This window comes from Pseudopodoces humilis, chromosome 6 (genome assembly GCF_049639895.1).
Source record: "Pseudopodoces humilis isolate 2021_Gansu_Grassland_sample_001 chromosome 6, ASM4963989v1, whole genome shotgun sequence".
NCBI lineage: Eukaryota > Metazoa > Chordata > Aves > Passeriformes > Paridae > Pseudopodoces > Pseudopodoces humilis.
The window spans coordinates 44,053,251-44,074,054 of record NC_142205.1 but is presented as its reverse complement, the minus strand read 5'-3'; the positions used below and the strand labels follow the sequence as shown (position 1 = coordinate 44,074,054).

The window sequence follows — 20,804 nt, the reverse complement described above, 5'->3', positions numbered from 1 at the left end:
GCCGCGGGGCCTGCGAGCGCGCCACGTATGAGCGTGCCGGGGCCGCCCGGGAGGGGCGGGGCGTGCTTCCGCTTCCGTGCGGCACTTCCGGCTCCCGGCGCGCGCCTCTCCGGTGCCGCGCGGCTGGCGGGACGGGCGGCGCCATGGCGGGAATCAAAGGTGCGCGCGGGGCGGCGCGGGGCGGGGCGGCCGGTAACGGCGGGCGCGCGCGGCCCGCGCGGGGAGGGGGCGGGGGGGCTCTCGGGCGGGAGGGGCCCGGACCCGCCGCGGGAGCCCGAGTGCCCCCGCTCCGCCGGGCGGCCGGGGCCGCGCCGAGCCCCGCGTTCGTTTGCGGGCGGCGGTCGGCGGTCGGCACGGCGTGGTGCACCCTTCGTATTGGTTCGATCTGTTCTCGTTGTAGCGCTGATCAGCCTGTCCTTTGGGGGAGCGGTCGGACTGATGTTCTTGATGCTCGGATGTGCCCTGCCCCAGTACAAGTATCGTGCTCTCTCTATTCTTGTTTCTTTTCTGTGTGTCTGTAACTGCAGAGGAGTCCGGCTTCCATAGCGGGGGATTGATAAGTCCTCTCTGTGTAGGAGGGGCCTCAGGTTTTTGGGTGGGGTTATTGGGGTTTGTTTTTTGTTGTTGGTTGGGATTTCTGGTTTTTGCTTCAAAAGATTGGGGTGGGAAAAAAAAAAAAAAAGAACATCCAGGATTTAATTAATCCTTAAAAGTAATGGCAGCAAAAGTTAAACTACCAGGCCTGGCTGCAAACTGTGCAAGGATGAATTGCCCTGTCTGGACTGTGGCTGACCATCAGACAGCAAGCAGCATCTCCCGAGGAGGGCACCTAGTGCGTGTTATCCAGGGAAGCGTTTGCATTTTCTGTGGCTGCCTAGGGGTAGCTGGGCTGCCGATGAATATCAGGCGGATCTTTGGCTGTGTCCAACACTTGTAATCTAGCATCTCGAACAATCGCAGCTGTACAGAAAGCTGTACTTTCCTGACATCGATTCCTATCTCCTGGATTTCAGGAGATACAAAGTGGCAGACCAAGTATTTCAGATAGTAAGGCCAATGACTCTTAGATAGTAAGGCTTTGACTCTTTGCAAGTGAATGCTGACTTTACAGAAAATGTTTTAAATTTACTTATTCACTGTTGAATAAATACCAAATATCCTGTTGACAGACCTGTTGTTGGTTGTGAATTGCAGTTTCTATGTATATGACTAGAATTCCTAGGCCAGCTTTCTTTTGTTATAAAACCAGTGCTAGTGACACAAACTCTTGGGAAGGAGACCCTTATCCAGTTACCCTTCAAACAATGCAGTAAAGCATGAAAACAATGTGCACCTGCATTTGTGTGCCTGAGAAATCTAGTCTGGGGCACTGCAAGGGTATCTCTTAAGTAGAGCTGTCAGGATAAACTTGGACTTAAGCTCACCTTGTGAGGTGGCATTAGATTTAGGCTTGCTTAGTGAAATCTTGCTTTATGAATATCCTTTTAGCGAGCCCTGCTGCCGTTGAGGTCAGCCGAAGCCACTCACACACGTGGTCTGTTGGATTAATGTCAGCTCATTCCAGGGCAAAGGATTTGCCTTCCCTGGGCTTGTCTGTCTTTCCTAAATGGGGATGCTGGATGGGAAAAATGCCTTGCATTGATTTTAGGAGCAGGAAGTAAATCCAGTTAACTAAAACTTTTCTTCTCCTTTCTTTTTCAGCCAGTACTGGCCACTGTTTGTTCTGTTTTTTTACATCCTTTCTCCTATCCCATACTGCATAGCAAGAAGATTGGTAGATGACACGGATGCTACAAGTAACGCCTGCAAGGAGCTGGCAATATTCCTTACAACAGGCATTGTGGTCTCAGCATTTGGGCTGCCTATAGTGTTTGCAAGAGCAGAACTGGTTAGTAATGTTTCAACCTGTGATTGCCTTTTCTTTTCTAGAAAACTTTGTTCTTTGTGTTTGTTTGTTTGTTTATTGAAGGTAAAGCTTTCATGCGCTAAATAACTCTTCAAATTTCGTACTTTTGGAACCAGAATAAGAATTTTTTAAATTTTTTTTTTTGCAAGAAAAATCAATACAGAAATGGGAGCATGACAGAACATTGTGATTGCCAATTGCTTCATGTGGTCATGGAATAAAGCCTGACAATGCAATGCAGAGAAAATGAGACAGAAGATACTGTGAAAACTTAACAGGGAAGTGACCAAATATTGAAGTGTAAAGAATACTTCAAAGACAATCTGTGGACTAGTTGGGCTAAAGCAGCATGAATAAACAAACAAACAAAAAAAAGCATTTCTGTTCTACATGGAAATGACATTGTAAATGATACTGGTGTCATTTTCTTAAACTTCCACGTTCCTGTTACATATTTCCCAGTATACAGCTTTTCACCAAAATACTCCAAAAGTTCACTTTCTTTGTGTGAATGTCAGAAAGCACTACCAAGTCAAAACACATAGAGTGCTCTTTAATAAATCTCTTTAGGCAAGAACAGCTCAGATGGGCAGTTTGAATGCCTCACACCCTTTGAGTAATCCACTTACTCTCCTATGAAAACATCCACCTCCTTTTTTGTTACTGGTATATCTGCAGGCGTTTTGAAGACCTTAAATACCTGTTTTAAAAAGTCTTACAGCATAGCTGGGCTGCAGATGTGTTTTATGCTGTTGTCTAGCCATACTTTACATAACAAACCAGTTGTGCCTGCTAGTCAATGCTTTGAGTACAGCTAGAAGAAACTTGCAGTGCTGCTTGACTGGCTGTGAATTTGTCAAATAATTTTGGGTAAGCCCAGCCTGCTTCTTGTAGCCACAAATAACGAGACACTGCCTCTTGCATCGTGGACACATTACTGAACTTTGTCGAGAATGGGACAATAAGATGTTACCTTTTGTTTTGTTAGAGGTAAGCTTCAAACATGTCTAACTGAATTCCCCCTGTTCACAGATTTACTGGGGCGCATGTGCACTCGTCCTTACCGGCAATACAGTCATCTTTGCCACAATCCTAGGATTTTTCTTGGTCTTTGGCAGCAATGATGACTTCAGCTGGCAGCAATGGTGAAAAGAAGATAAGAACTATCCACAGGCATCTTGTCATGCAGTGGCCATCCATACGAATGAGAGAATGGGCAATAAAGAGAAGTAGCGTAGCAAGCCTCTTGAGTATTCTAGATGCTCCTTTTGACGTTGTTCGTTCTGAGTGTACTACTGTTGCTGACAGGGTTTCTACGTTTTTATGAAGTGGAGAGATGATTCGTTTCATTTTTACCTATGGTATGTTTTTAGGTGCTCTCTTGGTTTAAAAATTGTCATCTTTCTGTCCAATATTTTATGTGAAGCTTTAAACCAGGAACAACGTTTAAACATAGTTTCAGAAATTAAAAGTTGGGGAGTTTTGGTGGGGTTTTTCTTTGTTGGTGGGGTTGGTTTTGTTTTTTAAGTTAAGCATTAATACTATGTTTCAATTTTTTTTTTTTAATACCAGGATTAAATTACACACAAGCTAAATGGATGTATGAGATTGTCCACCACCATTGCCAATTGCCAGATCAATAGATTGTTACTATATTTTAGCAGAGGCAAGGTGGGTTGGAGAGTACTGGTTGCAGATTTTATTCTGCCCATACCTCAGACTGGGTGATGAATGTTGATAGCCTTCATTTCAGAAGAAGGCTGAGGAGCAGGTAGAGTTATTTGGGAGAAAAAGTCCTAAATTTTAACATCACTGGGTCTGTTACTTGCTTTGTTACCGATTCTGTGGATGTGACATTCAAATACTCTGTAAATGTATTGATGCTGACATACAAAACTGAAGTGTATTGTAGGGAAAGAGAAAATGCTGTTTAAATTCCATTTTTAAAAAAAGTATCTTTTGAACTGTTTCTATTTATAAGTATTGTATGGTTTTGGACTTTTATGTCAACTTTTTACCACAAAGATGGTAAAATGTTAATTTGTGGAACTACTGGTCTGTGTTAATTTGAAGCATATACAAAGCTATTTCCTCCTCCCCCTTTTTAATTTATTTTATACATAGCATATATATAAAAATATATAATAAAACAGCTTTTAAAATGTAGATTAAAACTTTGTGTTAACTTACCTAAGAATGAGTTTCTCCCCCTCTTTTTTTTTCTTTTTTTCCCCCTCAATGCAGCTGAGGCACAACTTTTTTGGAAGTCACTGGCTGAACTGATTTCACTGACTGTTTTTAAGTTCTTATGCACTATTGGTTAATAAGATTTACTGTTATGTCTGTAACTGTAGCTTGTGTTCTGTAAGATTGCACATGTAGCTTCAAGTATTTAAGACAAGTTTTCTGCATACCTCTCAATTGTCTGGATTTTTCATTTGAAGAAGTCTGCCCTCAGACAGTCCATCACAACACAGTTGATGAGTACCATTTGATCAGGTTTGCCTGTACCACGTGCAGTGATGACCTTGACCAAACTTACTTCTAAACTGCATTTTTCAATTCTTTAGAAATAAGTCTATGAAACTTAACCATGCATAATTGAAAGCTGAAAACTGCTTAGGCTTTGCTCAACTGTATGAAAAGGCACAGAACTGCAGGTCTTGGCTGTAGTATTTGTGCGTGGATGCAAACAAAGTATAAAGTTTGCATATATATATACATATATATATATCTGTTCATAAATGAATATGAATATATATGAAGTCTGATAGTAATGGTGTGTGTTCCAGGAACTGGTACTGGCAGGTGGAGGCAGCTGGGGTGTAGGTACTTCCACTGGGACCTCCACACTCTGCTTTGTTCATGTCCTGTGTGTGGAACAGAGGAACACGCCTGTCCCAAGGCTCCAGTGCAGAAGCCAGTCCAGAGCAGACAATTTCACACATAAGTGCTGTCTGCGATGGCGGTGCTTGGAGCTGTACAAGGGCTTTAGGATCACGTGTTTCTTTCCCTTTTTGGCAAGATTTCTGTGCCTATACCCCCAGTATAATGGAGGCTTCAGAAAAATCTTCCAAACCAGTGGCTAAAGTTGCAGTCTTCTGCAGTCCTTATGAAGGAGGAATGCCTAGGAGCTGTACAAATATGAGTCTGTTACCTGTTACTTCTTCATGGTCAGGAACGGTTTTCTCCTTCATTCCTGAAGCCACGTGATGCTACTCTCTGGATCACTGGTCGTGGAGCTGACTGTGTATGCATTGGTGGTGCATTTTTGGTTTGTTAACTGCATTTCAGCACTCCCTCCTTGCTTGCACACCAAGTACATGCAGTATTGCTCTGACTTATGAGCGGGACACTGGAGAGGTATGATCCTTCCATATAATATGCACTGAGATTGTGTTACCATCCTTCTAGAGGGAAAAACTTTGAGTGTTACAAATTTTAAATAGCAATCTTGAGTTCTGTATGTTTAATCAAAAATACTCTAATAAAAAGAGTATTTTGTTTAAAGTATGAATTGTTGTTTTTCCTTTCTTTAATGTGGTTGTTACTTCTGCGGAAGAGATGACACCAGATTGCTCGTTAGTCCTTCATTTGTGTTTTTTACCTGGGACTGCTTTATAAAGAGAGGCTCCAGTGTCCAAGCTGCACTGAGCTGACCTGGTTGGTCGTATCTCACATTGCGGTTTTTGATTCAGTTTCTGTTTGAAAGCCAAATCCTGATATGTTGGTGTTTTACAAAGTGATGGCCACCTTAACCCTCTGATGTATTTATAACGTAACAATTTTTATTTTAAAAAACCACACAGCCTGTGATATTTGTAATCATGACATTTCTGAAATTTGAAAACTGATGACTGATGCCAGTCTTTTAGCAGAAGAAAGTAGTGGGAGTTGGTGGAAAATCCTTTTAAGGTGATCAATCACGCTTTCCTTTCCACACACACACTCACTTTGGTCAAAACGTTGGAAGAGGAGTGGAGTTATGTGGCAATAACTAAGGTGCTACATCTGCAGAGCTTTTTCATGAAAGCAAATTAAATCAGTAGAATCAATGACTATGCTGAGTTGGAGACCCATCACGATGACAGTCCAGCTCCAGTCCCTGTGCAGGACCATCCACAGAATCACACCCTGTGCCTAAGAGCATTGTCCAAAAGCTTCTTGAACTCTGTCAGGCTGGTGCTGTGACCCCTTCCCTGGGGAGCCTGTTCCAGTACCCAACCACCCTCTGGATGCAGAACCTTTTCCTGATACATAGCTTAGACCTTCCCTAACTTCCCTCCATTCTGTTTCCTTGAGTCCTGTCACTTGTCACCAGAGTGAAGAGGTCGGTACTTGCCCCTCCTCTCCTTCTCATGAGGATGTTAAAGACCACAGTGAGGTCTCCCTCTCTCCTCCAGGCTGAACAAACTAAGTGGCCTCCGCTTCCTCTCAAGGCTTTTCACCGTTCTTTGGACGCTCTCTAACAGCTCTATGTCGTTTCTATCTTGTGGCACCCAGAACTGCCCCCAGCACTGGAGGTGAGGCTGCCCCAGTGCAGAGCAGAGCGGGACAATCCCCTCCCTTCCCTGGCTGATGCCCCCAGGACAAGGTTGGCCCTCCTGGCTGCCGGGGCACAATGACTCACATTCATCTGCCATCGACCAGGACCCCCAGGTGCCTTTCTGCAGCGCTGCTCTCCAGCCTCTCGTTCCCCAGTGTATACAGAGCACCAGGGCTGCCCAGGTACAGAAGCCGCAGTGGTCCAGGTTCCCCCTGGCCCGCAGCGCTGCCCTCAGGAGCATGAAGCCGTAGGCACCGACACAAAGGCAGAGGCCCGGCCCGGCCCGGCTGCGCGCTCGGCGGGGCTGCCGGAAGGGCACGAGCTCGGCACTTCCGCTTCCGGCGCGGCGCCGCCCCCGCGACGTGTGTCTGGTGCCGGTGCAAGATGGCGGCGGCCGCGGGGGCGGCGGCGGCGGCGGGGCTGTGGAGCGAGGTGAACCGCTGTGGCCAGAACGGCGACTTCGCCCGCGCGCTCAAGTCCGTCAATAAGAGTGAGTGCGGCGGCAGTGCCCCCGCCCCGCGGGTCTGTGGTCTCCGCCCGGGCGCGTTGGCCTTGCGGTGTGGCGGGGAGCGGCTGGTGTCCGTCCGTAGGTTTCGTGCCGGGAGCAGGGCTGGGGACAAAGCCTTCGGGGATCTCACTGTGTTGGGGTAGAGGGAAGAGGGACAGCCGGGGCCCAGGCTCCGCTGCTGTACCACGACCGTCGGGCGCTTGTGTTGCATCACAGATCCCTTGCTGTGGGTCAAGCCTTCGGAGTTGCCTGTGGGTTTTCCTTCCGTTTTGATCATGGGAGGAAGGAGGGATTTTCCCCCGGGAACTGGACGAGTGGTGTTGTGCATATGGACTTACTGGCTTGGGAGCAGTAACTTGCTCGAAACGAAGAGCTCACGTTGAGATGTGTTGTTTTGGCATCCAAAAAGGGATTGCAGCATAAGGCACGTTGTGGTTAAAAGTTTTGTCTTTGCTGCTGGTAGGCAGTAGGGATTCATCTCCTATCCTGAAAAAGCAGGTATCCATAAGAAAAATAAAATAGCAAAACCCATGCCTCTCTTGAAGTTCTCCCTCACTGTCATTCGCTGGCAGAAAGTTTTTGTGTGTAAAGTGACTCCCTGATAAGAGCCACACTCTTCTTCTCTCCCAGCTGTTTTCCTTCCTGAGTATGCTTTACGTGGCACTGGGGCCTTGGCACAGTGTTCTTTGCCTGGAAGTGAAATGCCAAGGAAAGGTTTGCCCATGTGTCTACCTGCCAGCCCCTTTGGTGCAGCTCTCTTCCAGACATGTTAGCACAGTGCATGCTTCTGGTAAGATCAGGATTTATGCTGCATTCTTTTATGATGCTGGGGTTTGCTTCATGATCTGAGCCAAAGCAAGCCATACCAGGATGCTTTAAGTTGATGTGACCCTCTCTCGGATGGGTTTTTGCAGCTCTAATAATAAGAGTCTCTTACAAAGCCTGAGTGTGTTTGAGTCGGATTGTTGTGTTGAAACTGGTTTCTCCTCCAGTACTGCAGATCAACAAAGATGACGTGACTGCACTTCATTGTAAAGTAGTGTGTCTTATCCAGAATGGGAACTTTAAGGAAGCCCTTGGTATAATCAATACCCACACTAAAGTGTTAACCAGGTGAGTTGTGTCTTGCTGTACTCTACAAAATACGAAACTCCTGAGTCCTTGAGAAACTGCTGCAGCTTCAGTGGAAGGGACTAATAAGGCAGCAAAATAAAGACCAGGATATGCTCAGAGACATTGGGGCTGGTCTTCTCAGTGACACACCTATTTGTGGGAGGGGATGAGACAGGATCTGGTTGAGTTTGAGGCAGTCTAACATCTTGCTGTTACTGTTGAAGGGATTGTCCCTAACTGAGTTTTCAGCCACCTTAAGATGCTGATTGTCTTTGTAGATGTGGCTGGGCAGCATGGCTGGTAAAAGGGAAGGGGACAGATCTCTCCGGGAGGGAAGTGAGAAGGGAGAAGCCTTTGTTGGTGGCTGCGAGCTGTTGGCTTTGCTTGGCTGTCTCACCACACAGCTCTTTGGGGTCCTTTGCTTTGTCAGCCTGAAGGAACTACCTCAGCTTTAGGGGTGGTGCAAGCCCTTTGTACATCCTCTCAAAACCAGGACCTTGGAGACAAATTGAGAACAAGTCAAGCTTCCCTTTTGTGTTCCTAAGATTCTAATTTTGTTCCTTATAAGGATGCTCTTTGTGCAGTGACAAAGATGAAAAGTGCTACCCAAGAACTCTCTGGCAGTGAAATGCTTGTATTTCAGATACTGTTCTTATTAAGGAACTTCCCAAAAAGATGTGTGGAGATTATCAGTGTGATGAAACATACCTTTGTTTTTGTTTGCATCTGAATAACATGTACTTACCCTGTTCACCAGTGCCTTCTTTCCTGGGACAAAAGGGGTTTAATTCAAGTTTTTTAGCTTATTATTTTATTATATGGTAAGGAGGAGGAATTTTTTTCTTTTTGTATCCAACTGGTTTCAGGGTTCTTCCTAGAACTTCTTTCGGCTCACTCTACTGTGTGTCTATGTCCTTCAGAGCAAGTAAAGTGATGGTTCTTGGTCTGTCTTGAAGTTTTCCTATCCTGCACTGAGGCTGCTTTGTTTTAGTTCTAAATGCCATTAATTTTCAAACTTCCTTAATACTCAGTTGAATTGAGATCATTTTAAGTAGGCAAAGTAAAGCTGATAATAAGTGGCCCCAGGCATGAACTAAAGGAATTGCTGATTAATTTTCCTTTGGCTTAAGTGGTAACTCAGGGGGTAGGTGGAACATAGCATTCAAGGCTCTGCTTCTCTGAGAATGCTTCCCTGCTGGTGTGAGCTTGAAGCCAGTTTTAGCAAACCCCTTCGCTGCAGTTCTGCTGCAATGCTATTTCAAAATAGGTAATTGTTACTTTTGTCTTGGTATTGGCCTGTGAGACTGTGAGATTGTGTTTTTTTCTCTCTCCGTGAGCTGATTGTCTTTTTGACAATTATTGCTGAAACAATATTTCATTTCAATGTAATGCCTTCTCCTTAAGAAAACATCACGGAATGAAGTTTGCTGTTCTTTTACCCTTCAAGCATTTGGTTAGCATAATTAGTCGGCTGCCTGGAGCACAGAGGATTTGGAATACAAATCCTGTATGTATGTGGAAATGCTATTAAAAAGGAGCCTTTTTTCTTGGATGAAGTTTTGATATGCTTTCTCTTTTGAACACCAAGTAGATAGAAGATACTTTCAGTGATCAACAGATACATAATTCAGTAATCTGGGATCATTTGTGTTTGGATTTTTGGTTTTGTAGTAGTCTGTGGCTAATTAGGGCTGGTTATATGTGAGTGAATGCTGTTGAGGGAAAACTCTAGTGCAAGCTGTTAGCTTTTCTCTTGTCCTTGCAGTGACGTTATTGCCTTTGAGAAGGCCTACTGTGAATACAGGTTGAACCGTATTGAAAGTGCTCTCAAGACCATTCAGAGTGCCAGTCAGCAGACAGACAAACTGAAGGAGCTTTACGGACAAGTGGTAATTACAAACTTTCTTGCTGGTGGGAGTTTCATATGTGGATGCCTTGTCCCTCCTCTAATGTGGGGCAAGTATGGGGACAGAATTTCCTTCTCTGGCTTGAAGGTAAGGACAGGTATGGTTCCAACTGCTTGAACTTTCGTAGAGCTTCAGTTGCCTGTTTCTGGTGACAGAGTCATCATCTTATTCCCACAGAACCAAGGCAATACATTTGTGACTTCTGCTCCCTTCCTGGGTCTGGCCTGGTATTAGCCATCTGGTTGAGGAAGGAAGAGATCTGTTGGGATTTGTTTGTGGTTCAGCCATCTGTTTACATTAGATACCTGTTCAGGAATGGTTTGTGGGACCCCACATCTCAGGCATTAAAAGTGATGCAGAAAAGAAGTTATGCTTTTTCCTCTAATTTTTTTACTGGTTGATCAGAACAGTTTTGTGAAGAATTGGCTATCTTCTCTCAGCTGCATGAAAGACCATTCATTTAATTTCTTTCTTAGAGAGGCGATCTAATTTGGAAGAAGGCTGTTTGAGGACAAAACTGAGTAAACTGCTGCTTTTAAAGAAGCTGTTTTAGGAGTAAGAGCTGTGTCATTTTTGTGCAGGTATCTGGTGTCATTGCTTGAGTCCTTGCAAGTGTAGTCTGTATAGTTTGCCCTTATAGGTAGATGCAAGTGTTAGTAATGTTCAGCTTAAAACATATGATGCTCTGCTGCCCCCAGCCCATGGGGAGGGAGGAAGGAGGCTGTAGTTACCAGCATGCACAGAAAAATACTGTTCTGAGGGCTAATCCCTTTCCTTTCTCAGTTGTACAGACTGGAGCGTTATGACGATTGTCTGGCTGCGTACAGGGATCTCATCCGCAACTCCCAGGATGAGTATGAGGAGGAGAGAAAAACCAACCTCTCTGCTGTTGTGGCAGCACAAAGCACGTGGGAGAAGGTGGTGCCAGTAAGTGAGTATGTGTGTTTATGGGTGTGAGAGCCAAGGAATAAAGGATACATATTGTATTGGAATTGTAGATACTGAACAGGACAGAAATGTGTTTCTGTCACATAAAGACTTGTGAGTGTGTTGAAGATCACCAAATGGTTTTCCCTATATGGAGGAATAAATGCTGTTATTATTCATGAATTAGACTTTACCTTTGATCTCTAGAAACCTTGTACTATTAGATGGCACAGCAGAGCAGGAAGTAGATCTTTCTGAACCTGCATTAGCAGAGCACCTGTGGTGACTAATACTTTTCTCTCTTATTACCCTCTTACCCATGGTTAAAGCTAGTTGCTCTTACCACCCAGCCATGCTTTGGAATATTTTTGTTAATGAACAGGGAAGATTGTAATGTTCAAATCTGTTTAGAAATCCTTGTCCTTGAAGGTGTACGCAGCATTCTCAGGTTTCTGTTCAGTGCTGTGGATCTGCTTTCTAATTCTCGAAAGCAGCAGCTCTTACTTGCCCTCTTGGACCAGCCTAAGTAGTACCCAGGTTCAGGCTGGAGTTTCCTTGCTGCCTTGCCAGTTGCCTCTGACTTTGTGCAGTGTGAGGGAAGATTCTTTGTGCTGCAACTTACCTGCCCTGTGTGTGCCCTGTTAAATTTGCTTCTTAAATTTATTTTTCAAGGATTAGTTTGAATATACAGGAAAACTCTGGTTTGCATCTGTTGCCTGTTAAATCTGTACAGATCAGTTAGTGTTCATGCAATATTTGTTTTATATTTGTTTATACATTTATATTCATGTTTTATATTTGTTTTTCATGCTAGGAGGATTTAGGCCTTCGAGAAGCTACCTACGAGCTGTGTTATAACAGTGCATGTGCATTGATTGGGCAAGGAAAGCTGAATGAAGCAATGAAAAAACTACAGAAAGCAGAAGGTAAAAGCCTGGTGAAGTGAGAGGGAAGCTCTGTGTGGTAGAAGTAGTTATTTGCTCTCTGTAGACACAAATCAGAGGAAAAGAGGTTTTGAAAATTTAAAAACTGACCAGCAGCAGGATTTGTTGCGAAGCTGGTGCTTTCCTCTGCAAGTCTTTTCCAGAGCCATGCAGCATGTACCATCTCCTGGCTCTCTTACAGCCCCCTGAATTGTATTAAACAACTTTGTGCATTTTTTTGAAGCAGGAAGTAGATGTGACTGTAATCTCATAAGCATGAGATGTCTCATCTGTTCTAATTCCTGATTTTGTCAGTACCTGTATGCATTTAAATACATGCTGTAAAAATTCAAAATGCTTCATGGTATGAATTAGTACAAGCCAGTAAATGAGCTTTGTAGCAAAGAGGATTTTTTTTTTCTGTGGGGTGAAAGGGGGATTTTGTGTGTTTAAAAAAAACCTGGGGAGAGAACTAGGAAGGACTAGTTTCTGCCTGATCTAATTGCTCTTGCAGATAAATAGGTCAGTTCTGTCCCAGTTTTGGTGAAGAATAACAACTGTCCCATACAACTGATAAGCATGTGTAATTCAAGCCTATATCCTTTGATAGTAATCCCTTGGAGAGCAAACAAGTGATATTCTATTGAAGGATGAGAAAGTGAAGAAGTGACTAGTATAGGTACTGAAATTTAATGGAATTGCTGCCCCATAAAGGGTGATGTAAGCTGAATATCGCAGGCTTGCTGTGCTTAACTCAAAAGACTGGTGAGCAGTTTCAGCTGAGTGATCCGTGTGGGAAAGATCAGGAGCTAGGTCTAAGGAAGCTTAGACCTGAGTGTGTATCTGACAGTTCTTCTGCATCATGTAGTCTGCTCTCTCATGCTTAGTCCCATCCATCGTCAGACTGGTAGTCTGCTGAGCCCTTGTAGTGCTGCAGAAATTTCAGGCACACATGAAAAAGTTCTATGTTTCCCCATGCTTCTTGTCTGTTTTTTCCCCCTCAAGCCTACTAAACTGTGTTTTTCAATTTGTTCTTCCTTGTAGAGCTGTGCCGCCAGTCACTGTCAGAAGACTCTGTAAGTTCCTGGTGTTGTTCTGGGGAGTGTTTGCTTTGCAGCAGCGGGAGCAAGGGTGCAGTCACAAAGTGCAGAGAGCCAGAGGAGAACCAGGGCTGCTCTGCTGGTACCTGCTTGTGAGGCTGGGGCAAGCCATTATGGCTGCTGCAGGAGGGCAGCTGACACTGCAGGCTGTTTGCTGCTGTGGTCCTTGCATAGTTGCCTGTTCTGGTGTAGGTAGAAGAGTACAGGTTGTCCAAAACCTCCCTGTGACCTACCCATGCTAGGGATGAACATGATGAGTGAGTGGTGGCAAACAGGGAATTTGTAACCAGTCATTGCAGAGGGGCAGATTGAATGTACAAGTTAAGGTAATCTTCAGATTCTCACTGGGGTAGTGAAGCTTTCTTTTCTCCCAGTTTAACTTGGATATGCTTCTGTTTGTGCTGTGGCTACAGCCTTCACCTGTGGTAGCTGGGGTACTTTTCCCCTAATACTGCCCAGGAATGCTTACAGACATTTGCCAGCAGAATGCTGAAGCCAGGGGAAGAGAGGTGAGATATCAGCTTTTTACTTTCTGCTTTGATTTTTCCTTCAGGATGTGACAGAGGAAGACATTGAGGCTGAACTGGCTATTATTCATGGTCAGATGGCTTATATCATGCAACTGCAGGGCCGTACAGAGGATGCTCTACAGCTCTACAATCAAATAATCAAGTTGAAGTAAGGTGTTTTTTTTTTTTAAACAAATGCTCAGCCTTCCATCTGTGAGAGACTGCTGTTCAGTAACAGTATGCTTTCTGCTTTTCTTATCTGCAGGCCAACAGATGTAGGACTTCTTGCTGTCATTGCAAATAATATCATCACAATTAATAAGGTATGGAATTACCTTGCTGCTTTATTGTGGTTATCCAGTTTGCTTCTCTGCTTCTGTGGAGAGAAGGGGGATAATCAGTAAAGATGTTTTCTTAAACAGTAGTTAAATTGCAGAGGCAGGGACCTTTTCTGCTTCAAGGAATGTAGTGAAATCTTCTCATGATGTGCAATTTCTCCAGGACCAAAATGTCTTTGATTCAAAGAAAAAGGTGAAGCTGACCAATGCAGAAGGCGTTGAGCATAAACTCTCCAAGAAGCAGCTCCAGGCGATTGAATTCAACAAAGCTTTGCTTGCAATGTACACTAACCAGGTAGGGAAAACTGGTCTGCAGTAAGTAGCTACGATTAAATCCGCAGGAGTTGGACTGGGCAAAAATGGAGATGCAGCTGTTCTATGTCAGAAGATGAGACTGTTTAGTTTAGGCACATAAGTGAGCAGAAAAATGAAGTCATCCCTAAAAGCACAACTACCTGTTTAGTGACTTGGGTATTGCTCTAGGGAGGATGGTGTGGAGATTACTAAAAGACAAAAGAGATGTCGAAGTTCTTAGATGTATCTGAAGTGCCACTAAAAGGACTTCTTGGTTCTGTGTACTCATTTCAGGGGTGTCATCACTGCTATCTCCTTTTAGATACTGCTGCTTTCTTAGCCCTGTGTAAGGGTGCTTGCAGAAAAAAATGTGTTCTCTCTTTCCACTGCAGGCAGATCAGTGCCGCAAGCTGTCAGCAAGCCTGCAGTCCCAGAGCCCTGAGCACCTGCTCCCTGTGCTTATCCAGGCAGCCCAGCTGTGTCGTGAGAAGCAGCATGCAAAGGCTGTAGGGCTTCTGCAGGTAGGTTAAGAGAAAGTTGGCGAAGTGCCATTTAAACTTGTGCTTTGCGTTCTCCTATGCTGTTTTCCCTTAGTTTATTTTGTTTGGTTTAAATTTCCAGGTGTATCTGACCCCTTATTTTGGTTTGGTTTAATGCTGCTGGAAAGCCTTCACACCCAGTTGAACAATTCTGCTTTTAAAGGGAAATAGTTCCCTTACACCTCTGATTTTTGAGTTTAGGAAGCTGTAGTAGACTTCTAGGGTAAGCAGTAGGCTTTGCTGCTCTACTTACAAGCAGTTTGCAACACCCTTGTTTGGAGGGAGTGAGTAGCCCGGGACAGAAATCTGAAAGGGCATACTTGGGGTCTTTCTCTGCTGTGTGCTGAAGCCTGCCTGTACTGGAAAGCTTCCTTTGGCTCTTGCCAGCATGCTGTGACTGAGTGTGACGTAATTCACCAAAGCAGCAGCCTGGCAGCCTGGTGTCCGCATAGAAATTGAATTGTTGTTTCTTCTGACTCTCAGGACTTTGCAGACCAGCACCCTGCCAATGCAGCTGAGATCAAGCTGACGATGGCCCAGCTAAAAATTGCTCAAGGTATCTAGTGTCCTCCTTTTTGGGAAGTGTCTGCACATGACAATGGTACAAGGGGTGAGAAAACCAGACTTCAGGGCAGTCTTTGCTGCAGTCACTGTTGTGACAGGCGTGTGGAGCAGAGATACTTTCAGTCAGGTAATACATATATTTAGCTATGGCAGGATAATGCAGATAGCTTAATGTCTGGATACACAGGCTCCACAGATTGCTGGCAGAAATGCCCACAGTCTCTGTGAATAATAGGTCTGAATCTCTTCTGGGGCAGGATAATTTTGGGAGCAGTGTGAGGCTCTGTAATGGTACCATTCTTGTATGCAGTCAGGCAGCACAGACTTGAGCCTGAAGAGGACTCTCTGGTAGCCAAACTTGCTCCTGAACCCTTGCAGTATGTGGCAGGAGCAGAAGGGTCCACTGTGTGGAGGCCTGTCCTTAATTCTTGGAATGGGGAAGATGTTGTGAGAAGGAGAGTTGTTCTACTCCCATTGTTTACCTTTGGCTCGAAGTTCACTGGTGGGATCAGGCGTTGTGATGCCATTCAGAATGTGGTCTTCTTTGTCTTTCTTCTAGGCAGTGTCACCAAAGCCTGCATGATTCTGAGGAGCATAGAAGAACTGCAGCACAAGCCTGGTATGGTAAGCAAAACTCCGTCTGAACTGTGTAAGGTTTTTCCCTTGTAGGAGAGCTTTGCACTCCTTTTTGCCTCTTCCGCATGGTTTCCACTTGACTTAAGTGTCTGCAGGGATTCTGAGCCCATCTTCCTTGTCTTGGACAAAGGTGATATTATAACTTGCTTCAGCTAGCCTGAATGTAGCCACAGAAGTACTCTGCCTGTCAGAGGGGTGCTCTCTGCCTATGTTCCCACTTCCTGGTAGTCTCTCAGTCCTGCATGTTGCCTGGATTTACTTGCATAACATGACTGGAGCAACTACTGGTTGCTGGTATGTAGTGCTGGGACATTTTAGAAGCAGCTTTAGGTCAGCAGGCCTTAGGGGGAAAGTGCTGTGTTCCATCCCTGCAGCATCATCCTGGTCTGCATGCTTATCCACACTTGGTATTCAGAAAAGCTTGATGGTCTTGTAAATGCTCACATGTTCAGCATAAGCATCTTGAACAGGGGCTGTTAGTTGTGGATCTGTTACAATTTTAAGTGTGAACGATCAAAATAATTTATAGGGGCAGTTAACAATAACAGCTCCTTGTCCTGGGTCACCTCTACTTGTGACTGGGAAGTCAGCAAATGTATGCTATCCTTATCATCTCTTCAGTGCTGTTTTCTTTTTTCATAGCTGTTGGGATAGAGAATGGCGGATTAAAAAGGGTTTTCTAATGAAACTGAGTCCTCTGATAAGCAAATAAAGTGCCAGGACAGGAAGGTTCCTTCTGTGAATGCAATCCTACACTTGTACCGTAGGAAAACGATGATGGGGATGTTCCTTTGGGAGACTTGGGTAGGAAGATCTGGCCTGGGTATCCTGCCTGTTAGCACAGCTGATTTTTAGGGACAGAGCAGAAAGCTTACAGACTCTGCTTTTGGGAAATCTTATCACTTAACTGCTGAGACTCTGGCTATAGACAATTTGTGTGAAGATTTGCTATATACTGCTCTTGAATGTTTGCAGGTGTCTGCATTGGTGACAATGTACAGTCATGAAGAGGATATCGACAGTGCAATTGAAGTCTTCGCACAAGCTATCCAGTGGTATCAGCAATACCAGGCAAGTCAGACCAGAGGAGCTAATGTAGAAGAATCTGTCCTGGATTTTCTGGCTAGTTCAATTCAGCTTTTCCTGTTGATGCGTAGCCCCAGCAGTTATCCAGTTGGGGGTTTGGAGACACGTGAGCTCCTGTTATGTGAACATTTATCAATAATATGTTATTTTGGATGTGTTACAAATAGAGACCATCAGCTCCTGTCAGTTTAGGAGAGTGGCATCAATGGATGCCTAAATGTAGCAATCAGGACTTCTCCCCGATGGAGAAACATGGTGGAGCAGCAAGCTGCCTCATCCCATTCAGTTCTGCCTCACTTCCCAGAGCACAAACGTGGTCTGCTTTCTGCATGACAGGTTGTTAACTCAGTTCTTCTTGACCAAGCCCCAGGGGCATTAAAGCAAGCTTGAGCTGGGATCCATGCTGTGATAATAAGGAACTAATCATGGCTGCTGTGTCTTTCAGCCAAAGTCTCCTGTCCATTTGTCACTGATAAGGGAAGCTGCCAACTTCAAACTAAAGCATGGCAGGAAGAAGGAAGCAATCAGCGACTTGGAGGAGCTCTGGAAGTGAGTTGGGTGGTGGCTGAGCAAGCAGGTCTACACCCAAATTCCTCTGCAAGCTGTCTGGTAGCAGGCAACTTCTGACAATTTTGACTGACTACTAGCTGTCCTTTAGAGTTGCTTTTGCACAGGGGCTTCAGCGCAAAGCTGTGTTTTGGAAGAAGGGGATATAATTAATTTGATCTGTAGTTGAAGTTCACTTGAAAACCTGGTAGACTTGTCCCAGAAGCCTCTTATGTGCAGTGAACATTGTTTTGAGGACTGGAATGCAGTTTTTTCTAGTGCTTGATAAACACGGATGTCTAGGTTTTAGTTTCTGTTGTGCACTTAATGGGATCTTTTATTGGGGGGAGTGTTAACTTGCCTTTGCTACTGGGTTTTACGAGTGTTTGGGATGAGTAACATTGATAACTTGGTCCTTTTCTGTTTTGTTTTCGTTTTTCTTCCTCTACAAAGGCAAAACCCAAAAGATGTGCATACTCTGGCACAGCTCATCTCTGCATATTCCCTGGTTGACCCTGAAAAAGCTAAAGTGTATCCTTTTAATGGTGGTGAAAGAGGTGCTTGGGTATTGCTTCCTTGGATTTTCAGCTGTGTGAGGACTTCAGACTCACTCTTGGCCAAAGAAAGGCAAGGAACCTCTCTGGAACAGCTACATATCCAGGCCAAGTCTGGAGCTGCATTATTTCTCTAATCTGATTCATTACTGTGGTATCTCAGGACCCTTTTATATTTGGCCTCCTTCTCTTTGAGAATTAATAAGACAAGGTAGAACCAAAAATAAGAGCACCTCCATCTTTTCTGTCAGAATCTTAAACCTGTGGTAGTAATGCAGGACTGATAAAATACGGCTAAGCTCTTGCTTACCCAAAATCTGGTTCACATACTGCTTTTGTCACCTGAGCTGCTTTCACAGGAAGTTGTTTCCTGTGTCCTCATATAAAAGAGGGGAAATGGGGCAGATAGTGATTATGCAGCTCATCCCAACTTGTGTGAGAAGCTAGTGAAAGAAATGGAAATAGCCCCATAGGCCTGTCTGGTGTCTGCATTGCTAACAGACAGAATTTATTCAAGCTGAGGTTGCCTCTTGCTGTCTGGAAGAAAATGGGTGTTCATGCTTGCTGGTTTGCATCCCTGAACTCTTCCCCTGCAGTCTTAGCAAACACTTGCCTTCCTCAGACACCATGTCACTGAAAGTAGATGTTGATGCGCTGGAGAACTCCCATGGAGCAACCTATGTTCGGAAGAAAGCTGGGAAGCTCACTGGAGACAACCAGCAGAAGGAGCAAGGGTAAAGCAGGCTACTATATTTTTTATTTCATTTTATTGCTATAGCTCTGATGCATCCTTCTTTGGGGTGGTTCAAGAACCACACCTGGTGTGGTGAAGGCATTGCTGTAGAAGGCAGGCTGGTGGAAAGGGAGCCTGTTGGTTAACTACAAGGAGCTTTATGTAGCAGCAGACTAAGTTCTTAGAGAGATGGAAATGGTTTAGCTTCTTCCAGAGCTAGTTTTTAGTTGACTTGTCTGCTCTGTATCTGCTATGTCACACTGTCTTGCTTTCCTTTCAGACAAGGTGAAGTGAAGAAAAAGAAGAAAAAAAAGAAGGGTAAGTTTTATTTCCTAGCTGTTGACATAGCACAGCTCCAGAGAGCTCTCCAGACTCTTTCTTCAAATAGGAAGAAATAGCTCTAGGAGCTAGAGCCCTTTGCTAGGACTGGGTCTCTGGGAACCTGGGTCTTCATGATAGCTTGTTTGGTTGGGGAATTTTTCCTCAGAAGTGAGAGCAGCACCCTGATGGGATGATGTAGTTGCTGGTCTCTTTGCTCTGCCTGGCTGCTGACATCCCTTGCATGTCCCCTGGTGATGCCTCCAGTACTGACCCCAATCTCATTTCCTGGCTCTGGATATTCTGCAGGAAAGCTGCCAAAGAACTACGACCCCAAGGTGACTCCCGACCCTGAGCGATGGCTTCCAATGCGAGAGCGGTCCTACTACCGTGGACGGAAGAAGGGCAAGAAGAAGGACCAGGTTGGCAAGGGGACTCAGGGTTCAACCACAACTGGCTCCTCTGAACTGTAAGTACCCATTTTGCAAGGATTGATATGGGAATTCTCTCCTGGGCAGCTGGGAGGGCTGTGTTTGTGCTGCTCTGCTGCAGCTCTGTCACCACACTGACTGCAGGTAGCATGAGTGACACTGTACTTTGCTGCTTGAACCTGCTACCAGCTGCTCTCCCTGGAGATCCATGTAGATTCCTGAAAACCAGTGTGATAGGATAGGCATGCTTGAAGGTGCCAAGGTGCAAATGAAATTCTCAGTCTTTTAGTGCGCTTTTCTTTTGGCAATGAGATGAATTTTGCATGCTTTCTCTTGAGCAATTTGCTTTCAAGTTGTTTGGCAGCTGCAGAACTGTTAGCCATGATTTGAGAAAACACTGTACTTCCTTCTAAGTTGACACTGATTATTTGAGCTGAAATCAAGAACTACCATTATGTATGAAGCCTGACAGCAAGATGGTATCTTATTATAAGTGTCTGAGAGGAAGGATGCTGGATTTGCACTGCCTTGGAACGGGACCTGGAAGGCTTCTTGTCTGTTGCATGAGCTGTCAACATGTCTGTTCAAAAGTTAGCCTTGCTTTCATGGTCAGGGACTTACACCATCTAGTGAACATCAGTTAGAAGGTGATTGCTGCCCTTTGAGATATGTTCCCATCCTCCGCCAGCTCCTTCTGTGTGTTGAAGCCTATTTAAGATCTCCTTGCATGAGTGCCTTCTCATACATAATGCTAGCTAATGGGGTGGCTGCTGTTTTTCACTGTCAGCTTCCTGCATTAGTATCACATCTTGCAGGTGGTTGTGAACCCACACGGTCTCATTTTCTCTTGTCTTCCTGCAGGGATGCCAGTAGAACTGCCAGCAGCCCTCCTACCTCCCCTCGGCCCGGCAGCGGGGCAGCGGTATCGGCTACAAGTAACGTCATCCCTCCCAGGCACCAAAAACCCGCGGGTGCTCCAGCCACCAAGAAGAAACAGCAGCAGAAAAAGAAGAAAGGGTCTAAAGGAGGGTGGTAAAAACCAGGATATGTAACCTCCCTTCTTCAATACATGATACTGGTTGCAGAATAAAGGTCAAAAGCAAGTGCTGGTGAAAGACTCTTGGCATCTGGATCTCTGTCTCACCTGTCAGTGGTCTGGGCGGAGATAGGCTGGTATAGATGTTGTGATGTGTCTGCTCACCAAGTTCCCTTCCTCACATTTGCCCTCGCTATGACTTGGGTTGTTTTCATCAAAGTCAAACATTGCCCCTAAGAAGAAATCTGTTTCTGTGTTGCCAGACATTTAAGAGATACGGGATAATCAAG

The 20,804-nt window shown here is 44.9% G+C and overlaps 2 protein-coding genes across 3 annotated transcripts; both read left to right on the top strand.

Moving 5' to 3' along the window:
• Positions 1-57: 57 nt before the first annotated feature.
• Positions 58-5,419, top strand: LEPROTL1 (leptin receptor overlapping transcript like 1). 2 transcript variants are annotated; one of them, XM_005517540.3, is made up of 4 exons: positions 58-159; positions 401-476; positions 1,702-1,888; positions 2,939-5,419. In XM_005517540.3, exons 1-4 carry the CDS (start codon positions 144-146, stop codon positions 3,053-3,055), a joined length of 396 nt encoding a protein of 131 aa, XP_005517597.1. In that variant the 5' UTR covers positions 58-143; the 3' UTR covers positions 3,056-5,419. The 2 variants fall into 2 exon arrangements, with proteins under 2 accessions (XP_005517597.1, XP_014117533.1); XM_014262058.2 differs by lacking the exon at positions 2,939-5,419 and adding an exon at positions 2,056-2,922.
• A 1,396-nt stretch (positions 5,420-6,815) lies between these two features.
• SRP72 (signal recognition particle 72) lies at positions 6,816-20,596 on the top strand. The gene is made up of 19 exons (XM_005517541.2): positions 6,816-6,942; positions 7,953-8,073; positions 9,839-9,962; positions 10,764-10,907; positions 11,722-11,833; positions 12,875-12,906; positions 13,484-13,608; positions 13,705-13,762; positions 13,941-14,072; positions 14,464-14,592; positions 15,094-15,166; positions 15,734-15,798; positions 16,786-16,881; positions 17,342-17,445; positions 17,896-17,973; positions 18,593-18,730; positions 19,010-19,047; positions 19,357-19,516; positions 20,340-20,596. Exons 1-19 carry the CDS (start codon positions 6,837-6,839, stop codon positions 20,512-20,514), a joined length of 2,010 nt encoding a protein of 669 aa, XP_005517598.1. The 5' UTR covers positions 6,816-6,836; the 3' UTR covers positions 20,515-20,596.
• Positions 20,597-20,804: the final 208 nt, after the last annotated feature.

Bases quoted from the DNA above. Each gene is read 5' to 3' on its own strand.
- LEPROTL1 (XM_005517540.3), top strand. The intron at 477-1,701 runs GTATCGTGCTCT...TTTCTTTTTCAG, and splicing joins TGTGCCCTGCCCCAGTACAA to CCAGTACTGGCCACTGTTTG. The intron at 1,889-2,938 runs GTTAGTAATGTT...CCCTGTTCACAG, and splicing joins TGTTTGCAAGAGCAGAACTG to ATTTACTGGGGCGCATGTGC.
- SRP72 (XM_005517541.2), top strand. From the start codon at position 6,837: ATGGCGGCGGCCGCGGGGGCGGCGGCGGCGGCGGGGCTGTGGAGCGAG. The intron at 10,908-11,721 runs GTAAGTGAGTAT...TTTTCATGCTAG, and splicing joins CGTGGGAGAAGGTGGTGCCA to GAGGATTTAGGCCTTCGAGA. The intron at 16,882-17,341 runs GCAAGTCAGACC...TGTGTCTTTCAG, and splicing joins AGTGGTATCAGCAATACCAG to CCAAAGTCTCCTGTCCATTT.